The sequence below is a fragment of the Colossoma macropomum genome, unplaced genomic scaffold (genome assembly GCF_904425465.1).
Source record: "Colossoma macropomum unplaced genomic scaffold, Colossoma_macropomum, whole genome shotgun sequence".
NCBI lineage: Eukaryota > Metazoa > Chordata > Actinopteri > Characiformes > Serrasalmidae > Colossoma > Colossoma macropomum.
In genome coordinates, this window is record NW_023494787.1 from 32,685,816 (window position 1) to 32,713,037 (window position 27,222).

Sequence of the window (27,222 nt, forward strand, 5' to 3'; positions counted from 1 at the left end):
TTTGGTTCTCCACACAGATATGAGCTCTACTCGAAAACTTTGAACTGACACGCTGAGCCACAAATGATGTGCATCTGTTTAATCTAGATCGAGAATGGGACAGCACTAACTGGTCCATTCCCATTTGTCCTAGTTTTGATGTCCATAAATGAAGATAATGAATCGTGTGTCTGATGGAGCAGACTGGGCGTGTACTGTTAAAGCTGCTAATTTAAATTCTTCGTCTGACCCGCGTCGTCACGGTTACTTCACAGTTGACTTTAGCCGCTTATCATTCAAATCATTTTTGACTTCGAGTCAATTTGACCTTGAAATTCCAGCCACGGAGCGAGTGCGTTTTTTTTCTTCTCAAGTCGTTGTGGAATCATATTCTTTTTGTTTCCCCTAGCGGACGCGCGGCGCACTTACAATGTCAAATGAAAAACAGGGATGAACGCCATGTCTGATCCTGCCGTGGAGGAGTAAAGAAAGCGCGGCGTCGTCGAGGATTTCGGAGCGCAGAGAAGCCCGTCGCCCCCTCCCCTTCTCCCTCCCTCCCCCCCACTGCGGGGCCTGGAGTGCGAGATGGCGGAGAGCGCGGCCATCGCCCAGGGCTCCCCGGCCGTGGGCGCTGCTGGCTCGGCTCCGGCGGCTCCAGGGGTCGCGGGAGCCGAGGGTTCCGGAGCGGCGGTCGGTTCCGCGCGGATCGCGGTGAAGAAGGCGCAGCTCCGCTCCTCTCCGCGCCTTAAGAAACTGGAGAAACTCGGAGTGTACTCGTCGTGTAAGGTAAAGCCCCTAACGCACATCGATCTGCCGAAGCGCAGAGTGAAACTGAGTGCCATTTGTGCGTGGTTTTTTTTTTTATTTTTTTGGTTGTTGTTGCACATTCTAGCTGATGTGTTCAGCTCCTGTTCGCTGAACTCACTCTTAAATTTGCAAGCGCAGCACAAAAGCCGTCGCTTCAATCCGTCATTCTTTTGCAATCTGCACGAGCTAGTTTACCTCAGAAGCACCGTTTTTGTGCGACGTGTGCTCACTTACGAGCTAAAACGCGATGTTGTACGCCAGCATTTCCGCGAGCAAAACAGATAAACCGCCGTTTGGCCAAAGCGGCCAAGAGGACGTAAACATTTGGGCTAGAGTTGGCGGGCCGTCAGTTGCAGTGTTGTAATGTTTTTTGCCGTGTTTTGAACCGGGCGTGCGTGTTTTTTTTAACTTCGTGACTTCATTTTTATATCTGTTTGTGCTCACATACCTGCGAGCCTCGGAGTGAAGTTTGTTATGAAACGCGATACAGAGTGAATTTGTTTCGTCGGGAGGCTCGAGCGCCGTCTTTGTTTTGACAGGATGACAGCTGCCGGGGGGCGGGGCCTATCAGCGCGCAGCTCGAGCTTGCCTGCACGCGCTGCTTCGTGTATTTTCGCAGCTGAGTTCACTTTTATTAAAATTTAAAAACGCTAAAATGAACTTCGAGTTTAAGACTGGAGAAGTTCACGTTCATTTGTCTAATTCTCCTTCATACGAAATTATTTTGTCTGGGCCACAGGTGTGCAGAATTCTGTCGTTGAGATGTAAATAAAGTGGTTTTATGTGAAGTAGTTCACTGTAGAGACTCTTGCCAGCTCGGAATATCTTTACAGTGCTGGTGGTAGGAACCAGGGGTCCCAGTGTCTACAACACAAATATAGGTGTGTTATTTACTACTTAAAATGACCACACACGTCTTCTCAATTGTCTATAAAATGTTGAAAACAGTAAAAGAGTAGTAGATCTAAAGACGTTTTCTTGTGGGATAATTTCTCCTTACAACGTCCTGCATGTGCCTCCGCATATGCATTTAGTTCAAAATTACTTTTCCCCGCTGAAAAAAAGACAGAACCATTAGGATTGATATCTGATGGTTTTGCTTTCTAATGAGAACTGGCTTAATGGTTAACATTAGAGACCTCTACTTTTCTATGGGACACCTTAGATCTCATTAGAAAACCATCATATACATCTGGTATCAGTTCCAGTATCAACCCATCAGGAAAACACAAAATACCATTAGTGACTATTGGACACCACCAGGAACTAAAAGAATCTTTAATGGTTTCTGTGATTTTTTTTTTTTTCATTGTTTTTAGCAGGAGTATATGGACACCTGTACATCACACCTGTTTGAGCGTGTTGGACATCCTATTCCAAAACCAAGGGGATTAATATGGAGCTGCCCCCTTCCTTTTGTGGCTATAACAGGTTTTCTCTTCTGGGAAGGCTTTCCACATTTGTGGCTCACAATGAATGTTCCAGTTTATCCCAAAGGTGTTCAGTGAGGTTGAGGTCAAGGCTCTGCTCAGGCCACAGGAGCTCCTCCATACCAAACTCGTCAAACCGTGTCTTTATGAACCTCACTTTGTGCACAGGGCCACAGTCATGCTGGTACAGGAAAGCGCCTTCCCCAAACTGCTGCCACAAAGGTGGAAGTGTATAATTGTCGGAAATGTCTTGGTATGTTGTATCATTAACGTTACACTTCACTGGAACTAAGGGGCCAAGCTGAAAACCTGGAAAACAGACTCGGACTATTATTCATCCTCCATCAAACTTTACTGTTGGCCCTGTGCATTCTATTAAGTGTTCTCCTGGTATGTGACAAACCCATATTCGTCCATCAGACTGCCAGATATTTAAGCATAATTGATCACTCTAATGAATACATTTCCACTGCTCCAGAGTCCAGTGGCAGGGGCAGATCTAGCAGGACAGAAATTCCACAAACTCACTTTTGGCTAATATGGCATCCTATGACAGTATCATGTTTAAAGGCACTGAGCTCTTTAGTATTATCCATTCAACTGCCAGTGTTTGTGTATGGACATTGCATGACTATGTGCTTGATTTTATCCACGTGTTAGCAGTGCTCGTGGCTGAAACACCTGTATTCTACAAGATGTAAACAGAGTAATTCAGACTGGTTTGATGTGAAATTGTTAATTATAGAGAATTGTACCAACTACGATTTCTTTACAGTGGTGTTGATAGGAACCAGGGGTCACAATGTCTGCAAGATTAAAACAACTAGTAAATGTACACACGTCTTCAGAGTTTTTTGTATGTGATGTTGATGATGGTAAAATAGCAGTAAATCGTAAATTGTTTTGGGAACTGTTTTGCCTTACAGTACCCTACATCTTACGTCAAAACTGTTATAAAACAATATCTCAGAAATTGAGCAACATATTCATAATTATTTCATGTCACAACTTTCTGTGAGGAAACATTTAGAGGTGTTAGACGCTTCCGACGTCTGGTTAATATCCCCACTGTGAGCAATTCTGATTTTTTCTCTAGAATAGCACATTGCAAATGAAACTGTTCTTAAAGACTTTGTTTACATGTAAATGATTTAAATAGGCAGAAATTTAGAAATATTGGTGGAATTCCTCTTACTTTGGAATTAAATGAGTATACTGTGATTACAGCAGTGCCTATTTTTGACTTTTTAAACTTTTTGTTGATTTATTTCTTCACCTGATTGCATTTAGACAGGCTGTCTTCTTGCAGTCATTGACTAAACTGATGGTGTTGGAATTTTAAAGACGTGGGTAGACTTCAAGAAAAATAAACAGAAGAGTGTATGACATGTCAGTGGATCTCTCTCTCTCTCTCTCTCTCTCTCTCTCTCTCTCTCTCTCTCTCTCTCTCTCTCTCCTCTCACTCTCCCCACAGGCAGAGGGAGCTTGCAAGTGTAATGGCTGGAAGAGCCAAAATCCACCTCCAACCCCACCTCCTCCAACCCCTCCCAGGGCAGAGCAGCCAATCGCTGTTAATCTACTTGAGCCTTGTAGAAGTTGCAGTCACCCGTTAGGTAAGATGGGCATGTCTCCGAGACTGTAAATAATGCTGTAATAGTGAATGTTTTCTTAGCACATGGTTGGATGAGACAGACCACAGTGAGTGTTCCTGAAGTGGATGCCTTTCTGAAGTTCATCAATTTTGTTGGCCAGGAGATCATGTAACTCACCTGGAGAATGTATCAGAAGAGGAGATGAACAGGTTACTGGGTATTGTACTGGATGTGGAATACCTCTACACCTGTGTCCACAAAGAAGAGGATGCAGACACTAAACAAGTCTACTTTTCCCTCTTTAAGGTGACTACATTTGCACTGGCATCTGCTTCACCTCTTTCATTCCATACATAACCAATAGAGGACCTACCAAGCAGTAAGGTACATTGCCAGTGAAAAGTCCCCCTCCCCCCTTCCACTTAAAAAAAAAAAACACATTTTCTGAGTATTTTCTGAGAAACAGAATTTCATACATGTATGGAATATACAAATGAGCCTAAGGTCATCATTCGCAATGCCAAGTGTCAGCTAAAGGGGCATGAAGCTGCTCGGAATTGGGCTGTGGAGCAGTGGAGCTGCGTGGTCTGTAATGGAGCACCATTCATGACCTTTGAGAGGAGTTGGAGGACATTTGTAATTCAGAACTAATTAATGTTTAAACAATGATTAAATTATTAATTCTACATTTACGTACTATTCATTACGTACACTCATTAGTTACGTACATATTACGTAACTAATGAGTGCTGACATCAAAACAATAGAATAAATTGAAATATATTATATACTATAATACTATATATATATATTATAAATTTATTTTCAATTAAGTTATTGCAAACTGACAAAGTAAGCATACTTACATGTTACAAATATTTTGAAAGGCTAGGTATGTCCAGTCTTTTGACAGGGTGTGTGTATTTGAGCATAAACTATAGTTAAAGAGGAATTTCACTAATTTTTATTTCATTTTATTTTGCTTAATGCAATCATTAAGACATAAACTACGTCATTCAGAGTGTGTTAATGTGAAATACTTATACTGAAACTTACCGAGTCAGAATTCACACAGTGTTCACAGTGGTGGTGATAGGAACCAGATGTCCAAAGTGTTAAATGGGCATTGTAAGGGAAAAAAGAGTCTATGTAGGGGTCTCAGAGAAAAAAACTTTTTTCATCAGATTTACTTCTACTATTTTACAGTTATCAACATTGCATATAAAAACTCAGACACAAGTAGGCTCACTGGTCATTTTGCATGGTAAATAAACTGTCTGTATTTGCATTGTAGAAGAGCGACTCCTGGTTCCTATCACCACCACTAGAAAAAAATATCTGAGCCCTGGAATGCCTCATTTCATACTAAACCACTTTGAATGACTCTTTCCATCTCAACAGAACAATTTGAAAAAAAAAAATCAATGCAAGTGCTTGTTGCTTTCTGATTAGAATTAGAAATGCTTTCATGTGTTTATTGCAAAGATGAGCTCTGACATGCATTTTTAATCTTAGTTGCTGAGGAAGTGCATCCTGCAAATGGGGAGGCCTGTGGTGGAGGCTTTGGAGAGCCCACCGTTTGAGAAACCCAGCATTGAGCAGGTAAACTGTAATTAAGCAGCGCAGATGAGCTCCAGTGCAGGCAAAGGAATTAACTGGTTAAAGCTGCCTTCCACTAGATCAAGCTCAAGTCTAAGATGGCTAGAGTATGCTGTACAACACCGAGTGTTCTTGAGAGCATCTCTGATGATATTCTGGGATGTTAGCTGAGAATTTTTACATAAGTAACTGCTTTCTTGTTGTGCTGTTTAAACAACAGGTTATGGTTTTTCTGAACAATCAATATATGACTTTCACTGAGTAGTCATTTACTGAAATTGCGCTTTCAGAATACAATTGAATTGAAAAATGGAATTGAAAAAGTTTAGCATTTTTGCCACTGACACCGATGTGACATGTATTACATATTTAGAGGATTCGCTGAAGGTCTGAATGCAGTCTTTGAGTCACTTGAAAGTAAATTTGCTAACTGGTTGTTTGTGTATTCCAGGGAGTGAATAACTTTGTACAGTACAAGTTCAGTCATCTCCCGTCTAAAGAGCGGCAGACCATTGTGGAGCTGGCTAAAATGTTCCTCAACCAGATCAACTATTGGCAACTGGAGACGCCATCGCAGAGAAGGCAGCGGGTTCCTACTGATGATGTGGCTGGGTACAAAATCAACTACACCAGGTAGAAAAACAAACCGATTGATCAAAAATGCTAACTTGGCACACAGTGTAGATGAAAACCACCAGTTGTATGATAACATTTGCAAGATGGTGTGGGGAGGCTTTTTTTCAATACTTCAAAAGGTTTTGTTCAGACTATGGATTTAAAGTAGTAGTAAAATCATATTTTTTATCATTGTGCTCATTGTAAGTGTTGTAACACTGTAATACTGAAAAGAAAATGTCAGTGTCAATGTCAGTAATCTCAACAACACTGTTCTCTTTTTGCTACCATGTCTTATGGCTGAAAATAGGGAATAATGATCACATCACATAAAAATTATCGGCAATGGACAGACCGAAATATTGTTAAAATCTAAAGCTGGGCAACTCTGCTGAAATGTCTGCATTTTACTTTATTAGTATCTCCATTTTTTGCAATATTTAGTTTTGTGCATAGTTTGAGGTCAGCAGCTGTCTTTTACATTATATAAAAATTCATAATGATTGGACCAACAGAAATGCTCCAAAATTACTTTTCTTTACATTAACTTAGTCTTCTCAGAAGAGTAGAGGCTGTTACTCCAACAGCCTCAAACTTAAGCCTCAAAAATATGGACAAACTCCACATGAATTCCCTTGATTTCAGAAGAAATGTTGGAGGAGTAGGTGCCTACAAACCTTTGGACATATAGTGTACATACATCAGCATTGGCAAATATGTGAAAAAGATCAGATAGGGGCTCAGAGATGCGAATTTAATTCCTGACAATGCCTCAGCCATCCATAGCCAAGTGTCCAAGAGAGCTAAGTAGGCCTCACAATCACTGAGCACAATGCTAACTATTGTGGGCATCTGTTAGCTGACATAACAGAATTATGAATTAGCATTCTCCTTCAAGGATGTTGAGCTGTCTAATGACATTGTGCTGGCATGCTCAGTCACATGTGCTGGCTTTATGTGACTTGGAGGAAACCTGTGCTGGCCTTCACTCTCCTAGCTCAGCAGCATTGCATGATAGGGGGAGTCTCGATAGAGGGTGGAAAGGACATGATTAAACTGGGAGGGAAAACTGGGTAAAAACAAAACAACAAAAAAAGAGAGATTGTCATTAGCCCACAATTCCCATATCAGTTCATCCCTGTTTGAAAGGTTTTACATCTTACTCTTAGCCATATGAAAGATTTGTGTGTGTGTGTGTGTGTGTGTGTGTGTGTGTGTGTGTGTGTGTGTGTGTGTGTGTGTGTGTGTGTTGTAGGTGGCTGTGCTACTGTAATGTCCCACAGTTCTGCGACAGTCTTCCACGGTACGAGGCCACGCAGATATTTGGCCGCACTCTCCTGCGCTCTGTCTTCACCGTCATGAGGAAACAGCTGCTGGAGCAGGCCAGACAGGAGAAAGACAAACTGCCTCCTGAGAAACGAACACTCATCCTCACTCACTTCCCTAAGTAAGAAAGCGCACACACAACATTATACAACGTGTAAGGATGCACACTGCTGTGAATGTGTGATGTGTCTGTTTTTTGTTGTCTGTGTGTTTAGGTTCCTGTCCATGCTGGAGGAGGAGGTGTACAGTCCCAATTCTCCTATCTGGAGTGAAGACTTCATGGTTGGCTCATCAGGTGGACAGATCCCTCGAGGTAATTTTGATTTTACATTTTGAGATGTTTTCCCACAATTATAATGAATCCTTAACAATATCCATGCTTTAGTCAAACCTTTATATTTAGATGGAGCAGTTATAATAACTTTTTTCAAAAATCATTGTGAATCTTCAGAGTTTTCATTTAGTTCTGGTTTAAGCTTTCTTTGGCAAAAGAGCATTCCATAAAACGTACCATCTGCTGTCTTTTTTTTTTTGGTGGGGTGGACTGCGTGGCTTGCCATAATTGTAAGCCTAATATATTTCTTCCTCTTGGTTTGAATGTAGCCTAATTAGTTCCTGATAAAAACAAGGGAGAAACAAATCATAAATTAAGCGTACTTCTGAGAAACGAGAGCAAACAAAGTTGATTTAAAAATATTTTAATATTGTTTAATACTGTAAATTCTCAAAGGTTCAATATGTCATACTGAAATGATGTAACAAAACAACGTCTATACAAAATAAGCACCAAATTTCTACAGAGAAATATACCGGAAAGGACAAGAAGTAAAATAAAGCGCTCTTAAACTTATTTTCGTACAACATCCAGTGTGCACTGTGCGGCTCTGAGCTAGGCCTGGGCAATATCTAAAAATAATCCGAACAGTATTTTCTTATCATTATAAAGTGAGATTGTCAATTATGTCCCCCGCTCCCAGCCCAGTCTAAATGACACAAGGCATGGTACACAAAAGATGCATGCTACAATAACTGTAAAAGCATTTATACACTATATGTGCATAAGTTTATAGACACCTACGTATTAACTGGGTATCAATAGACTCATAAGTATTAAAAGGGAGTTTGTCCTCGTTTGCTGTAGTAGAAGCCTCTTCTCTTTGGGGAATACTGTAAATGTTTGAACATTGCTGTGAAAATTAGATTGCATTCAGCCACAAGAGCATTAGCGAGGACAAGTATTGATGTTAGCTGATTAATTCTGGATCACAAACGCCACTCCAACTCATGTGTGGCTGCTTCCAAGCTTGCCATTCTATTGGCAGTGCTTTTCCATAAAGCTTATACAAGTTGTTTTTGTGCAATTGAACGCCTGTATCAGCAGTGGGTGCACGTTAAACTGGCTCAATTCACACATTACAAGACCTGTCTGAATACTTTTGGACAGATAAGGTACACAATTTACATGTTTAATATAGCAATAATGTGGTGATTGGACAAAATTCATGGACAAAAGTCCTTGCAAAAGTGGCAAGACTTAAATTAGTGTGAATGTGTGATTGCAAATTCCTGGAAGGACTGAATAGAGTCTTCTGACTTGTGGTGTTCTATCTATCTCTGTTTGACTGGTGCAGTTATCAGTGCGCCTCAAGTGGCTAGGCCACTGTATTACACCAACAGTTCCTCTCCTGTGGAGTTGTCAGGGGGAGGCAGTGTGAGCCCAGCACGCAAAACTCTGGAACCCAGCCTAAGTAAGTAAAATCAAACCACCTCTCAGAACATGAGTTGGCTAACATAAAAAGACCTTGACAGTGTTGTGATCGTGCCAACTGATATTGTCAGCTGTGGCTTAGGTAGGTTTTAGGCATGTTCTAATATCATGTTGCAGCCAGTGCAAATGTGACCCAACAGTGACTGTGCTATATTCAAATGAACGTTAGCACATTGCAAGCTGCATGTTTTTTGTGTGCATTTGAAGGTGGAGAGAAGCGAAAGTCCTCTGAGCCTTTGTCTCATGAAGACACTAAGAAAGCACGGGTCATTGGTGACATTCCTATGGAGCTGATTAATGAAGTCATGTCCACCATTACAGACCCTACTGCCATGCTGGGACCAGAGGTAGGAGTCTGCGTGGTTCTGTAAGATTTTATAAAAGCCTGAAGAAGACTTCCTAAATATGATGGTCTGTGGTCAAGAGTGTTCACTGTGTTGACAAAGAACAGTGAGAGTTTAGTAGAAGACCAGATATCCCACATGCCAAAATGGATAGAAGGGTTAGGAGGATAGTGGGATCATACAGTTATAGCATGTATACATTTCTAAACTAACTGACATCTTTTTCCAGATAGAAGTAAAAGGAATGTCCTTGTTAAATGAGCTTAAACACCTTTTCGATATTGGACTACCCTTTATTTATTTGTTAGAAACAGTAATAGCTTTTATTAAGGATTTCATGATATTGAAAATTTAGTTTGAACTTGACCTGTCAGTGTTAATACATAATGTGTAACATGCTAAATTATTATTACAAATAATTTTTCTAAATTGACCCTTGAAACCACCTGTAGTACTGCAGGCTGAAGCCCAGCTGCTGGTGTGCTCTGTATAGCTACGATAGGATCTGTGATTGTAGCCTGCCATTGTAGCATCAAAGCAGACTGCCCTGGACAGTTATACAGATATGACAAAATGCTCTGCCGTTCAAATAGAAAAAACTCTCTTTGCGGTTAACTTTGAGCATAAATTGCAATAAATTGTACAGAAAATAACAATCATATAATAAATTATTATAATCGTTTAACAGCTCTAGTCTGAACATAAGGACAATGCATGTTCCCTGTATTGGACAAGCAATGAAAAAGCATTCTGCAATATGAAACAAATATACATATTTTTTTTAGAAGAAGATAAGACACAACAAAACTGATATGAGTAATCCCAGTCAAGAACATGATTTCAAACACAGCCATGCCTTTTACACGTTAAGCCGGGGTTACACTACATGACTTTTACCCCGATTTTAGCCCTGATTCAAAGTCTGGCCGAGTCTGTGCTAGTTGGCTCTAGTCTGCAGATTTTTGGGTCAGTCGGATTTGACAGTTGGAGAGAGAATTGAGTAGCGTGTGAGGGGTGCAGAGTCACTGTTTCAGACCAGTCAGAGTATATCAAACGTTAGATTTTTTAGCATGAGTTTGCACGAGTTCAGTTAGTACTGTTTGGTTCAGCAACAGCTTAAAAGTTGAGTAGTGTGTGATCCCTAATCATTTAGTGTGTGATCTCAAATATTTCAGTCACCCAAAAAATTTGCAGAAACCAGTTGTATAGTGTGAGGTGCCCAGTCTTTTTATAATCTGTTAAGACTTCAAAAGTCATGTAGTGTACCCAAGGCTTTAGTTGTGTAGAAGGCACAAAAATAGTTTCAACTGACCACATTATTGTTTCTCTTTCTTTGTGTCTCTCAGACCAGTCTCCTCTCAGCCCACTCAGCACGAGACGAAGCTGCACGGTTAGAAGAGAGACGAGGTGTGATTGAATTCCACGTCATCGGCAACTCCCTCAACCAGAAGCCCAACAAGAAGATCCTGATGTGGCTGGTGGGCCTTCAGAATGTCTTCTCCCATCAGCTGCCCCGCATGCCCAAAGAATACATCACACGCCTCGTCTTTGACCCGTATGTCTCTTACCTTTTGCCACTGAAGATCTTTGAACTCTACCATCCTCTTTATGCTTCCATTTGTGTTTTTTAGATCATATGTGCTGACTAGGGATGCATGATTGAAATTGTCCTAACAAGAAATTGCATTTGTTCACGCTAAACACCACTCTTCCATAGCAGCACTGGGGTTTTTGTTCTGTTTAGTCATCTCCACGTTCTGCTACCACTACTGGTACTAACATAAAGCATAAGATATTCTGACAAGTTAATAAGCTTTACTCTGTTTTCTCACATAGTCATAGACATTGCATCTTTTACGTAACAGTATTTCATGTGGAAACATTTACTTTGAAAGCAGCCTTTTTATCCACTAGTATACTGCTTATTTCTGCTAATTTCCTATGCTAAGCTAATGGTGAGGGACAGTCATTTTAGCACACCTATTACATTTGAAACATGCAAGTTTTGCAGTGAATCCCTCAGTAGATGCTTCAATGTTTTAATTACGGGGGGAACCAGGGGCAGCTTAGGCAGGGCTGGGAAGTTCTTTACATGACCTCAATGTAAAAAAGGAGGAATTGTCAGTATGTTAAGAAAACATATAAAAGGGTTGCTAAGGGAAATTGGGTCATGGAATTACCAAAGGTCATACAGAGGACAACAAGGAATGGATTCTTAAGGAGGAACACACTTGCCTTTACCTAGGCTAGCCTCAGTAAGATGATCAGTTAGCTAAGCAAACTGTTGGAATGTGCAACTTTGCAAATATGTCAGAGATATGGATATTGATCTTATTATCATGTTAACGAAGCATTGAGGCAACATGCGGCTGAAACATGAAGCTATGGGAACGTAGTTGTTTCGTAGAAAATAAGTAAGCGTAGGGCCCTGGGAATAAAGGCTGCTGAACATAAAATAAAGGCATGCACAATTTTAGATGTTTCCGTTCTGTGGGATTTTTAAATTTGTGCGTAAGTAGGTGAGAAGTTTTATTTAATCCTTGTTTTTGTATAAAAATGTTGGTACATGTACTGTACGTATGGGGTTTCACACATGCTTGTTTGTACAGTACAGCACATCTAGGTCAGTCGTAGTGTTCAGCATTGCAGCGTACCAGACCTGTATTCCATTGTAATGCATATAACAGTTGATTTTATTTATTGTGGTTGTGCTGTATTGCATTGTTTGTTTGATCTGTGAAGGGATCTGTAGGCCTACAGATTGCCTTATTGCCTTGTTTTGTTCAAGTTGTTTTTTTGAGTAGTGATGCACCGAAATGAAAATTCCTGGCTAAAACCAAAATTTAAGAGTGTGTTTATACTTGTAGTTTGGTTCCAGTTTGCTCCAAAGTAGAAAATGATACATAGTTGCATTTAATTCTGATTTGCTTGGCATTCACACAGACATATATTTAACATTGAACCAAAGGAGATTAGAAATATAAGTCATGTGTAAAGGGTCACAACTGATTGGGCAGATTTTATGACGTGCAATAACTGTGATAATGTCCAAAGAACTTTGTGAACCATGCTCTTCTCTGTTCTATCTGGGCTTGTTAGTATTATTTTGGTCTTGTTTTATCTGTCTTGCATGACAAAAATCAGGGTGAAATCTCTGTAACACAGCCTCGATGTATGGAATTAATTTTGTGCCAATGGTAAAAAAAAAAAAAGTAATAAAATCCACAAGCAAAATATTAAGTATCAAAATGTCCAAAATACATTGCAAATACAAATAATGAAAGTTAAATCAAACTTTTCAAAACAATACTGATTTTCACTAATTCTGATATAAAGGTATTACTCATTTTGCCAGTTCTTGCTTTCATTTTTTTCTATTTGCTGATTTTGCTGATATATTTTTGGTTCTGGAATCACTCTTTTGCTTCTGAAATCTTTTTTTTTTTTGCTTCTGACTTTTGGCACTTTTTAACTAGGGATGGGTCTTAGAAGAGGGCGTTCACCTGCACATTCTATTGATCAATTGATTTGGAGTAACAAGCCCTCTTAATACGTAACTGCTCAGCATGAACCGCCCCCAGCATGGCGGAACACGCTGTGCAGCGTTTTACTTGGCATGTCTGACATTATGAGTGATGTTTATCATATGTTACACAAATTTATGGGTCCTGTGTCAACCTGGGTAAAACAATGTAACTTGATAAGGGCATTGAAGCACAAACTTAGTTGTTTGTGAATGAACGGAGCTGCACCACCTTTCAAGTTCGCAGGGCTAACTATGCTAGTCATGCCGATAATGGGACTAAACTGTTATTTCACTGTATTAATGTAAAGATAGTGATTTGGAGCAGCAACATTCTGTAAACTGGCGTGCTGAGATAGGAAGCCTAGTTTCAGTGACCAACACGGCATTCTGTGGGTAGAAACAACAAAAGCCATGACAAGTTGACTTGATTCCTTTTGTAGTGATTAAACATTACTGTCTATCAACCATTTCACGGCAGCAGTAACTCATAGCTGGCAGTAATCGGTGGTATTTTCCACTCTTCACTATGTTTAGGTCAGTGCTGCATTATTTTTCTTGATCCCACAGCACCGCAGATTTATCGATTTCCTGACCCAGCACACCTGATCCAGCTCATGAATGGCTTGATAATCAGCTGATGAGCTTGATCAGGTGTTTTAAGGTAAAGAATACTTGAAAGCGTGCAGAGCTGTAGGTCTTTAGAAGCAGGGCTAATAAACCCTGATTTAAACAGCTGCAAAGTCTTTTAGCGAACACAGCTAGACTAGATATTGCTAGCAGCTGAAAACAGCCAAGTTTACCTAATATACTTCAATTTCCAATTTCACACAGCTTAACACAGGACCCTGAGCATGTGTTACATTAATAAATATGTCAAACACTGCTCATGAGGTTGGATATATCAGTGCAATCCTCTCTGGCAATACTACGCTGACTACGAAGTGCTCCGCCATGTTCGATGCAAGTTCTCGGAGTGGGTGTGACTACGTGTTCAGAAGGTCACTCCAAATCAGTTGACCAATAGAAAATGCAGGTGAACGCCCTCTTCTAAGACCCACCCCCTATTAAAAAGTGCCGAAAGTCAGAAGCAAAAGAAAGATTTCAGAAGCAAACGAGCGATTCAGATGTTTCAGTGTAGCAATTAGAAAAAAAAATTACAGCACAAACTGGCAAAATGAGAAATACATTTAATACTCAGAGTGAAAATGAGTAGAAATCCTTTTGAAAACTTAGTCTGATTTAACTGTCATTATTTGTATTTGTAATGTGTTTTTGGACATTTTGATAATTAATATTTTGCTTGTCAAGTCAAAGTCTATTTATGTAGTGCTTTTTACAACAGGTGTTGTCACAAAGCAGCTTTACAGAAAAATCCGGGTCCAAGCCCCCATGAGCAAGACAATGGCGAAAATGGCAAGGAAAAACTCCCTAAGAGCAAGAGGAAGAAACCTTGAGTAGAACCAAGACTTAAAAGGGGACCCATCCTCCTCTGGTCGACACCGGATAGCAAACAGCATTAGTATAAAATATTAGAATACAAAACAGGAAAAACAGGTGGAGCAATGGTTAATTAAATAGTTTGAGTTTATGCAGCAGCATCAGCAGGAGGGTCAGTTCATGCAGGTGAGGTGCAGATCAGCCAACAGAGATGGAGCTCTGGTGACTCTAGCAGCTCTGGTGGCTCACGTGGCGATTCAGGCAAACGTCGCTCAGGGGCTCAAATAAAGGGAGGGAAAATGAGAGAGAGAAAATGATTAACAGGACAGGTATGTTAATGGAGAGATATTAGTGAGTTAATAGTGCAACAACTGATATTAGCAAAATGCTTGTGCAAACAAGTTTTGAGTCTAGTTTTAAATGTAGAGAGAGTCCCAAACAGAGATCGGGAGATGATTCCACATTCCTTGTGGATTTTATTATTTTATTTAAAACTTTTGGCACAAAATTAACTCCATACAAATTGCTTACTGCTTTTACAAAACAGAGAAAACATGGTGATTTAACACATAACATAATTTATGTGGGCAGTCAAATTTGTATATAGAGTATTTTATAATGACTTTAAACATGCCTCAGTCTCTTTTCCAGGCCGAAATGATTTGTTCTATAACTACAGATTCGGAGAAGAAACAGTAAAACGTGCATGTGTCAAAATTCGTCTTTTCCACATACTTAAGACGTTCTGCAAAGAGGTGATGACGGTTTGAATAAACGCACTAAACATGAAAATTACAAGGGTAATAAAGAAAATAAACATTTATTATAATCTGAAAAAAAAATCAGTAAGACAAAACCGAGCTGACGAATATGATAAAACAAAATCAGTAAAATTTGGGTATTGTACCTCCTCTTGATTAAAAAAGTGATTACAAATCGCTTGTCTAATATCCCTCATAGAAACTGTGACTTGCTGCAGCATTAACTGTTTGAAAGTATTTGTGCTGACTGCTGTGGCAGGGTGTTTTTTTGTCTTCCTTATCATTAAAATGATTTTAATTTGACAGTTTGACATCTACTTATAATCCTATTTAATTTTTTGGCCAAAAATTTTTGACCTTTTTTTTTCTTTCAGTCTACAAACTGAAAAAATGTTTGTGGCCAAAATTTCAGAGTATCCCTAGTTTTGAGTGAATTGATCAGATTGTTGGCTGTTGGGAGGCGAGTTAAAAGTGTATACGAGAATCTGACAGAAAGGTTATGTTGAATTTATTAAATTGGATATATTAGTAACATATGTCAATTTTATTTTGGTGCATCTCTGAATATTACAGGATTAGCCTGTTAGTTTGTTAGCAATCTGCTAGAGGATGTGTGTAGAATAGTTGTAAGCTGTTTTCTTTATTCCCATACAGTTTGTTACTGCAGATATGCAGGCATTAGTGCCTTCTCTGCTGTTCAGCACTGCAAACTGATGCTCACTAGGACTCATTTGATATATCCGTAAGAACTATGTCAGTAAGCCTCGCTTTCTGTAAAAATGTATGGCTCTCTGAATGTTTTATCTGAAGTGCATGCATCGGTCAGAAAAAAATCATGACCAGTGCACCTCTAGTGCTGACCTAGGAAAAGATGCCTCCTTTTATGCTGGTCTGTGGTATTCTAATTTGTTACTAACACCACCTGAGTATTAAACCTAATAAACCACAGCAACCTTCTGTAAGTGGTCCAATAACTAGTGCAAGTTATTAATAAGGAAGGCTGGACTGTAAGGTAGCTTCTCAAGTTAGTTAGTAAATAATGATCCACTTCCTCTTCACACAGGAAGCACAAAACGCTGTCTCTAATCAAAGATGGCCGCGTGATTGGAGGAATCTGCTTCCGGATGTTTCCGTCTCAGGGCTTCACTGAGATTGTTTTTTGTGCTGTAACCTCCAACGAACAGGTGAAGGTAAGATACAGTCACCTTACACTTTTGTCTAATCTGTTATAGAGGAATTTCACAGATGTTTGAAAACATGATGTAAACAAAGTCATTAGAGTTGGGGTGTAATGATGCATGATACGATATGTTTTGTTGTTTTGTTTTTGCATTGCGATGCAATACATTTTGACACATATTGACCTTTGACCTTTTGCTTTTATTGATTTTATTGTTGTTTTTTTCCCCAAAAGACAATGGTGATTGTTTAAGGTATAACTATGACAAGTTATTTATCATTAAGAAATAAAGAAAATAATGTAAAGAAAGTGCAAGATCTATAATTTGTATGTTGTACATGTGTGTTTGGCCAACACATGTTGTTATGGCTCACAACAATAGACAAAAAACAATAAACAAATCTGTAGAGTATGAAGCTACATAATAAGATTAAATAAAATGAACATCACACATTCATTTACAACAGGATCTTGTGTTTATATATAAAGTGTGACTCTTACTGACTGAAAAGAGTGAGAGAGGGGATTTTCTTATGTTGCTCAGTCACTCTGATTTAAATTGCAGTTTGTACATTAAGGTCTAGGGCTTGCTAACAAGACTAGTGCATCCACTTTTTCTTCCTTGAGGCCTGAACTTGGCGCAGAGTGCCAGTTAATTGTGGTTGTGTTGTCATGTACATGTGGTTGTTGGGTTGTTTCTGACTGGTCTAACTCAGCTACAGGCACACAAGCTTGGTGTTATTAGGTTAAATTTCACCGCTTAGATAATGATCTCTGTTGGAAATACCAAAAGGACCGAAGTACACCTCACATATATGTTTTAGATCACAACATGTCTTGTTGTGAATGCATTTACTGCTTTCTTTTATTTGCATTCATGTGCATTTTTACTACCTTTCTGGGGGGGATTATTGCATATGTTGGGAAGTTGGATTGGGAAAGTCTTACAAGTTTACCCACAGTTGTGTCTATACAGTTGTGTCTTGACCACAGTGGCAATAGAGAGACTGTGACAAATTTAACCAAGGGCGAATACACGATTGTGACCACAGGCCTGGCATTAGCTGCAAGGATAGTTCTGAGACACCGGAAATCCTCTAAAATACCTGACCTGAAACAGTGGGTGGATTTATTGATAGAAACTGCCTCTTAAGAATGTATGTTAGTATCTGATCAATACAGAAAAGATAGAAAGCCACGGCAAAATTTCTGATGTAATATGTCATTGGGTGTTTAGCATGAATGTACTCCTTTCCACATGTACATTCCTTGTCACATGATCTTTCAAGGTTGTTGATAATGTAGGCTATAATTAAAATTGCAGGTCTTGCCATTTGAAAATTATACACCTTCAAATCTTACAGCTGTACTTCAGTCTATTGTCACAGGAGTGGAGAGCTTGATGGTAAATGTGTTGAAATAATGCAGAGCTGTTTTAATACTAGCCACTCTGATTTCTCTCAGGGTTATGGAACTCACCTGATGAACCACCTAAAAGAGTATCACATCAAACATGAGATCCTCAACTTCCTCACATATGCTGATGAATATGCTATTGGGTACTTCAAGAAGCAGGTTAGTGTGTAAAAAAAATCCTTTATATGGGTAAAAATTACAGGAGGCACTGATACCAGTACCAGTATTGGTATTGTCTCCAAAGTTGACACTAAAGTTCTTCAGTGGTGTCAGTAATATGACTTTTAGCAGTACTGGTACCATTATGTTGTATTACTTTTCTTCTCATGCGGTGTTGTAAAATGAGACATTTCTTAAGTAGCTTGAGCTTACTCATTTTTGATGGATTGTAATAGTAAGAACGACACATTCTCATGATTGACTTCAGTCATCTGGTGTTTACAGTGCTCAGCAATAGCACACTTAAGCTTTGGTATATATTACTGATAACAATATAATATTGGTGTCTCTCTATGTAAAATGCAAACATCGAGCACAGCAAGCAAGATTATCCCTCCAAAACTCTACTGTTGTGAAAGCATTAAAGTGACCTGACTTAATAACTAAATATGCTTATTGAAGAATGATTTATTACAACTGTTATGCTGAAGAGCTGAAGAGTTTACAGACAGCGCAAGCTTCTGCGGCTTGTTAACTGTCAAAGTTAACTGTGTGTTTTTCTGAAAATATTGTAAGGTATTAACAATAATTTAGTAAGATCACAAATTTTACACTATTAGTAAAGGTGAAGCCCTGCTGTGGATAGAATCCACAATTGTCATTCCAGTAAAGCTTTTAAAGCCATATCTTTGGCATGTATCTACTACACATTAACGTGCTGAAAATAATGTAATTGTAATGTAAGTAATAAATGCATTCTGATGAAGCTTATTTTGTCCACTCATGTAGCTGTAACAAAATGCCTTGCTTTTAAATGAAGTAAAAACAGCTTAAATTTCAGCGAATAAAACAGTAGTAATGGATTGCACTTAAATATACAACATGATGCGATTAATGGTGTTTAATTATTTGTATAGTTTTACAGCCCTGATTGTAGTACTTGAAAACTGATATACTTTGTCATGGTTTCTGTGCCTCTTTATACTGTGAATGGAGAGTAGCAGACTAATTACTGAATTGTGGGCCATGTTTGCAAATTTAAGGGGTTAACATACTCCAGTAAGAGGCCCAACATAATTCTCTGTTTCTAATGTAAAACACAAACCAAAATGTGATGAGGTTAAATGTCAAATGTAGTAAAGTTAGTGTTAACTAGTAATGGCTAATCTTCATATCTCCTTTTTCTGTTGTAGGGATTCTCTAAGGACATTAAGGTACCTAAGGCCAAATATGTAGGCTATATTAAAGACTATGAGGGAGCCACACTCATGGGCTGTGAACTGAACCCCAGCATCCCCTATACAGAGTTCTCAGTCATCATTAAGCAACAGAAAGAGGTGTGTACCTATGCATGTGTGTGCATGCACATGCTTGCATTTCTAAACTTAGGGGGAATACATTTACTAGAAGCTGTAGTTAGTGGTAAAATTAAAAGGTCTGTGTCTTTTGTTTTTAAAACTAAAAAAACACTAAGATATTAACATTCTGTGTTTTCTCAGTAGTTTAATTTTCATTTTTCATTAGTTACATTTGTGATTAGCCTTGCTTTCCTGGTTTGCTTGGACTTCATGTAACTGTTAGATTTAGGCTTGGAATTAGAGAGATTTACTTACTTTAACAGATAGATTAGTTTCTGGTAGTGAGAGATATTAAAATCAGAAGATACACAGGAAAGTATTCAGACTCTTGTGCTTATGTTGTTTTGTTTGGTATTGCCATACACACAAATTATTAATGTTATTTTCAAATGTTATTATTGTACATCATATTAAAAAAAGGTTTGGGTTATTTGGCCCTAAATCAAGCATTTTTTTTTTCAACTTTTAAACTATTATGCTCAAAAGTACACACACTCCTACCAGACCTGAGTTTAATCATATAGACACACAAGGATAAAATAGATGAATAACAAAACTGTCAGTGAAATCTGTGTGTGCACGTTTTACAATCATACAGATTGTGTAGATTGTGTCTCAGACTAATGATAGGGACAGAAAGAGTGAAACCAGCACTTACTGAAAAAGAGATGCAGGATGACCTGAATGCAGCAGGAACAACAGTTACATAGACAACAGTAAGCAAAGAACAGCACTGCATCTCCGTTCCTAAAGCCTATGCAAAACTCCTCTGCTAAAAAAGAAGCACAGAGATGTACATCTAAAATTTGCAAACAAGCATTTAGACAAATTTAAACTTCTTTGGAAAGTTGGACTCTGGCCAAACAAGACATGAAAAGAACTCTTGGGCAGTAATTCAGCTTGTCATATTTGGAGAAAAGAGGGTGTTGTGTGTATGATCCCAAGAACACTATACCCACAGTGAAGTACAGAGGTGGGAGCATCATTATATGGAGCTGCTTCTCTGCAAACAGTACTGGGGCCGTTTAATCTCCCTGGCCAAGAAACTGAAAGATGGACAGTTAAACAAGACAACCCAAAACATACGGCCAAAATAACTCAAGAACGGACAATTTATGAAGGATTTTGGGTTCCATTAGAGGGATCCTCGTAACCTTGGGGAATTGAAGACTGTTTGCCAAGAGAAGTTGGTCAAAATTGATCCACAATGCTGCAATAGGTTAATTACTTCTCAAAGTCTGCCTCGAAGCTGTAATTGCCAACAACAATTTTGCAGCAAAGTACTAATATTATTCATTTGTGGTGTCTAAATGATTTATTTAAACACATCTTGGTTTATGCTTGTGTACATACTTTTTGTTCAAGTACAAAGTCAAAAGGCATAATGTGTAAATTTGAAGTAGTTATATTCACTAGAAGTGTATTACATAACACAAACAGAAGTGTCTGAATACTTGATTCCCTCACTATATCAAACACGTGCTTGTTGTAGTTCTTAGGGGATTAACAAAGAGGGTGAGACCTTATTAGAAAGTTAAGCTGCTAAGTTTGCCATCTTTATGTGTTTGAATTAATTGTAACTTTTTTCATGGTATAACTTTCTTAGATCATTAAGAAGCTGATCGAGAGGAAGCAGGCACAGATACGCAAGGTGTATCCTGGCCTCTCCTGTTTTAAGGAGGGTGTTCGCCAGATTCCAATCGAGAGCATTCCAGGCATACGTATGTCAGGATTCTACTTTCTACTTTACAAAATACAAATACAGTGTAATGGCAATTTTGAGTGTTCTTTTTTCAATTAATTCATTTCTCTCTTTCTCTCTTTTTTTCTTAGGTGAGACAGGCTGGAAACCTATGGGGAAATGGTGAAAATACATGCCTTGTTTTCAGTGGTTGCCTTATATCTGTAAAAATCAGAATATCAGGCTAGGTTTTAGGCTAGAATCTTCCTCTGATTTGTGGTGTGTGTTTGCACGGAAGTGTCTGAAACATCTGTCTTTGTTTGCTACAGCAAAGAGGTGAAAGATCCAGATCAGCTATACAGCACTTTAAAGACCATTTTGCAACAAGTCAAGGTAAAGCACTTCACTGTGTTTGACCATTTTTAAATGGTTTGTGTGAGGATTTCTCCAGTAAAGCTTATGTATGCATACTTGTTTGCTCTCCAGTCACACCAGAATGCATGGCCTTTTATGGAGCCTGTAAAGAAGAACGAAGCACCTGGTTATTACCAAGTCATCCGCTTTCCTATGGGTATGCATCATTTCGTATTTTTTTTCTTTTAAGAGCAGTATTATCCCCATGCATGGGATGCATTATGTACTACACCAGTGTTTTGTAATCCTGGTTGAGTACAGAGCCTGCAAATGCAGGGATTGCACATATTAGGGTCTTCTCTATTTAAGCACACCTAAGTGTAAATAACTTATTAGCAAGCCCTTCATGAGTATAAAATTGATCTTTTTAATTTTTGGCCCAAAGATTCTCTGGTTCTGGAGAAACTTTAGGTTTCAAATTTTAAAACTCTGTTGAAATTGACTAAATATATGATATAATGCAAATTTTCCTTTGGGACATTTTTTTCCACTGGGCAGTGCGGTATGGTACGATTATTGTTACAAAGTAGACAAAAAGGCAGGATGCGAGTTGGTTTTATTGCCATCCAAGAAGTCAATGATTGACATGATTGATTGAAGCAAGCAGTGCAGAGATATTCATATTGAAGAAAAAAAAAACAAAAGAACAAAGGCAGTGGTGTGACTGGGGGGTTGGCGGCGGGGGGTAGTCGCACTAGGGCCCTCAGCGAACAGAATTTTTCTTTATTGACTTGGACTGCCCATCAGGAGTACCCAGACATTTTCAGTCCGGTAGTCTGACCTGTCAGTTGTGTAAAAAAGAATTAACTAAACTAGGGCACAGCACAAGCACATCCATTCATATGTGAAAAAACACCCCCCGCCCCGCTGACCCCTAATCTCTTATGCGACTGGTTATTTTAAACCATGCGGTCTATGCACACTAAAGGATGTTGCAGTGTCCGCCACAGGCTCCACGCATGCAGATGTACAGTTCAACTAGCTGGCTAGCTAGCTTAGTTAGTTAACTAGCCCACAGCATCACGGTGTGTGCTCACAACTTTGCAAATGGATTAGAGGAGGAGAGAAAGGAGGAGCTGAGAGGGAAAGAGAGAGTGTGCTATTACAGCAAGTGAGAGCAACAGGTCAGTCATTAGCCATGTCTGCTCACCTGATGCCTTAGCTCGCTGCTATTCCTGTAGACTATTTCCCTCAGTCAGGAAATATCACATTCACCAGTACCACCTGAGATCATGTCTGTCATTAATTTTCATACTCTAGCTAACCGATTTCATTAACAATGACATGTTCACCTGCTTACAAAAATTGCTTTTGCTTCCTAACATACTCAACTTATATCTGATTACAAACAAAACCCAACAGAAATCATCACAATCATGTGGTAGGCATACCTTTTTCTTATATTTGTAGTTTCAGCTCAGGCTGATTAAAGTTTTTATTTTTAAATTAATATTTTTATAGAGATTACAGAGTGTATAGGAACACAAACATTGCATCATACAACAAAATACTTCACATTTAAATGATAAAAGGTGTCAGTGAGCTTTACCTTAATTTGTCCAATATCATACACTCTCAGAAAAAAAAGTACAAAACCGTCACTGGGGCAGTACCCCTCTTGTCCCCTTAAGGGTACGTCTGAGAATCTTTGGTCAAGGAAACCCAATTGTACCATAATCCACTGAAATTATATTTTCTACCATTAAGAAAACCTTATTCAAGATACACAGTTGGACCTTAAAACCACTGTTGTGTCTTTGATGGTACATTTACATTGTTTGTATCTTGTTGAACAAAAAATATACCTGCACAGAACCTTTATTTCTAACAGTGTATGTAATTATTAACACTGGAATGTAAAGTGACTGAGCTGATTATGGAACTGTCATACATGACATACATTTTAAACCTGGAATCACTTCTTATTGCAAACAAACAATAACAGGCATCTTAGAAAATGATATGTTAAGTTGCCTGGGCAGTAAGTAAACAAATAAAAAATCCATTGTGATTGTGTGTGTCAGCTAAATCTCTCCTGGATGAAACTTACATTTATTAAACTAGGTACTGGATAGTATTTACAGTCACTATCCAGTACCTAGTTTAATGAATCTACCTATCTATTCAATCCATTAAATTAAATCCAGTGTTGCAGTGAGAAGTAAGGAAACAAACCTGTGTTCTTCTAACTGTATTCATCTAATCTACATAATAACTTTGCAGCCAAATAACACATTATTTTCACTGTATTTTTGTTTATCTGTATTTATACCACGGTTATATAGCCAACCAAATATATTAGATTCTAAAGGGTGGAGTGGCATGCCTTGAGAGCATCGACACATTTGAGACATAACAATACAAAATACACATGCAAATTACATTATAATTTTTTGATTGATTGATTGAAAGTAATTTTTGTATGGTGGGGAGGAGGACAGATTCATTATCCATAAGATCCTAGTTATGCCGCTGAACAAAGAACGCCAGAGAACTAGAACAAAACATCAATGTCAAAACTGAAGTGAAACTAAAACCTTCAAAAGAAAGAAATACTGAACAAAAATATAACACTTGATGAATTTCCAGTAATAAGTCTGCTTAACAACCAAAACCACTCTGCTCTACTCGCCACTCCACTTCAACTCAGCACCACTCACATACTCTGGTATCTGCTGCCAACTCAACTGTACCTGGACTGATTTAGGTACCAAATTTGGTGTCTTGCTGTGGTATCAGGTGTACCAAACTGAGAAGTATGGGTGGAGCCAGAAGTATTGTAGACCATTGATTGGTCAAACACATTCACTACTGAATCATCACGCGTCATTCGAGTCAGATGTCCAGTACAAAAAATAAGAAAGAAAATACATGTTTGAACCTGAATATACATATGAAAAAAGCATCAGTTGGCCTCCTGAACCACCTGTTAGCACAAGGCTGAAATTAGCTGCTTATTAAAACTTTCCGTTCCTTCCTTTTAATCATCAGCTGAAAAATCATCACATACACAAAGATTTTGCATGGTAACCTTACTGAACATCTCACTTGCTGGTTTGTGGTTTATTGCCAAAAGCCACAGTTTGCATGCGTCTGTATCTGTAAGGCAGCACTGGTTATGTACCAGACTATGGATAGATTTTGTTGTTCTGTTTTTGCAAAATAGAACGCAAAATCAAATTTTTGTAGGTTTACCATTATTTAATATGCAGCTCTTTTACACTACAAAATGATGCAACAGTTTGTGTTCATATTCAAATAATAAATTAACAAATTGATTGTAAAACAAATTATTCTTCTTTTTAGAAATTATTAGAAGTGTAAATTTTAAGTTAACGTGACTAAGTTGAATTCATTTTTTAATTCTTTTTTTTACATATGCAGTGAGTAAGTACTATGCTAGCGCTAGTGGTGACATTTCACAGGAACCTACAGTAGTACCCAATAGCATGTCAACGTGCAGACGTGAGTACCATAGTTCTTTTAGCTTAAATCTGTAAATAAGATCTGTCCATGGCATTTTACCAAATTATTTTTTTCTAAACAAATTTGCATAGCTTATTGATGTAATTTGAAGCAAATATTGTGTGTATTTGTGGAAACGGATTTTAGTGACTATTTATTTCCAATGTCTGTTAGCACTATTAAAACTGGCAGCTCCTGTACTAAACTAAAGAAGCAAACCTTGGACACCAAGCATGTCTTTGGTGATCAACTGCATTTGGAATAAGTAAAAAAAAATTATATAATGTTGATTTTTTTTTCTGCCAAACTATTCCTTTAAAGCAATAGTCAAAGAATTTCATGTTTGTGTTTCTGCATGTGTGTAGACCTGAAGACCATGAGCGAGCGTCTGAAGAGTCGATACTACACCACGAGGAAGCTGTTCATGGCAGACATGCAGCGGATCTTCACTAACTGTCGGGAGTACAATCCTCCCGAGAGTGAGTACTACAAGTGCGCCAACTTGCTGGAGAAGTTCTTCTACACTAAGATTAAAGAGGCAGGTCTCATCGACAAGTAGACATCAACACAGTCCTCTCCAGCTTTCTCATTCTTTCTTCCCCTTGCCGTCATATGGCACTTGTCAGACTTTGCTGGTGCGAGCCATGCAATGCTCAGGCCAACATGAAGGGGTATACTGTTCAGAGCTTGGTTCCTCCAAAGAGCTGTAGCACAAATGTCATTGTATGTCAGTAGAGCTTTGAAAGCTCTCCCTGATTGTGTTGATGAATTAACACTACAATGCTTTTGGCATAACTGGGGTAAGAGTTTGGTTCAGTGCTATATGTACATCTTACTGTGTACAGAGTCTTTTATCTCCCTCTTGTTTAAGCGTTACTCCTGCCAAAACATTTCACATGTCATGTGTGTTTTAACTGAGAATCTGTGTACATACGAAAACTTTCAAAAATAGCTGTACATTTTTATATTTTATGGCTGGTAAACAGTCACATAGACATACCTTCTCTATACTTCATTTCAAGCAAATTTACTCAAAAAAAAACACATACTTGTACTGTGTGTTGTATGTTAAATCTGTACTTATTTATTATTTTAAAAAAAAATGTGATAAATATTTGTAAGATGAAAGTTTATGTTAAGAAGTGGCTTGCTTATGGTTCAAAATGGAGTGGCTGGTGTGCTACATGGTGCAGGCTCTTTAATGCGATGATCTAAAAGTCTTACTGCATTTGGTCTTAATGGCAAGCCAGCCAATAAAAATACTCCACTGTATTTAAAGATAAGGACAAAAGAGATGTGCAATAACTCGTAGATTTGTTGTTTCGTAAAATGTTTGTACTTTAAAATATTTACCAAAAAAATTGACTTTGTACTATGTTGTGGGGAGGGGGTATTTTAAAGCCTTTTTATCTTTGCTTTTAAAGACAGCATATTTTATAGAATTATTAAAAACTTTAGACCAACCAATGTGTCTGTGTCCTAATTTACAGTGCATTTCCGCAGAGTCACATTTACATCACACACTATATGGCCACTATATGGTATGTGGACACCCCTCCTACTTACTAAGTTCAGGTGTTTCAGCAACTCCAATTGCTAACAGGTGTGTAAGCACATGTTAGCAATTGCAATCTTCATAGACAAACACTGGCAGTACAATAAGGACTGAAGAAATGGAAGTGTCTAGAAACAACAGCCATCAAGCAGTAGATCACGCAAACTCAGAGTGTGGCTACCAAGTGCTAAAGTGCATAGCATCTAAAAATCACCTATTGTCTGTTGCATCACACTCTAGCAGCACTACTGTGTCTGATCCATTAGTAACAGTGCTTCACACATTAACATGCCACCACCACATCAGTGTCACTGCAGTGCTGAGAATGATCCATCACCCAAATAATACCTGCTCTGTGGGGGTCCTGACCATTGGAGAACAAGGAAAAAGGGGACTAACAAAGTGTGCAGAGAAACAGATGAACTACAGTCTGTAATTGTAGAAGTACACAGTGCTCCTATATGGTTAGCTGATGAAAAACGGATAGAAAAAAGGAGGTGGGTTTTAAAATTATGGAACACCTATTACATTTTAATATTAAACTCTCTTTAGTATTTGTTGACAGACTTTGAGAGTTCCATTAAACTCAGACACATCCTGTTAAAGCTCTCCCTGCTTCACCTTCTGATTGGTCAGCAAAAGAAAAAACATGTTCAATGCGATTGGACAGGGGCTGGAGCTGTCCACATCTGATTGTTCAGAGTTAAATCTTGTGGGTTTTAATGGTGTGGCTGATGAATGGAATGAATGAAAGGGAATTTGTGTCAGATTTTTGCATAAGCAAGCATTTACTACAGTCTGTAGTAAATG

The 27,222-nt window shown here is 38.5% G+C and overlaps 1 protein-coding gene across 2 annotated transcripts; it reads left to right on the top strand.

Moving 5' to 3' along the window:
* Nucleotides 1–47: 47 nt before the first annotated feature.
* On the top strand, nt 48–26,074 carry kat2b (K(lysine) acetyltransferase 2B). Of its 2 annotated transcripts, XM_036567011.1 has the most exons (19): nt 48–765; nt 3,691–3,829; nt 3,969–4,114; nt 5,324–5,410; nt 5,859–6,040; nt 7,278–7,469; nt 7,564–7,661; nt 8,980–9,096; nt 9,324–9,463; nt 10,807–11,015; nt 16,248–16,374; nt 17,829–17,939; nt 19,133–19,276; nt 20,904–21,018; nt 21,131–21,161; nt 21,308–21,371; nt 21,465–21,549; nt 24,777–24,857; nt 25,223–26,074. In XM_036567011.1, exons 1-19 carry the CDS (start codon nt 565–567, stop codon nt 25,414–25,416), a joined length of 2,463 nt encoding a protein of 820 aa, XP_036422904.1. In that variant the 5' UTR covers nt 48–564; the 3' UTR covers nt 25,417–26,074. The 2 variants fall into 2 exon arrangements, with proteins under 2 accessions (XP_036422904.1, XP_036422905.1); XM_036567012.1 differs by lacking the exon at nt 24,777–24,857 and having other exon boundaries at nt 55–765.
* Nucleotides 26,075–27,222: the final 1,148 nt, after the last annotated feature.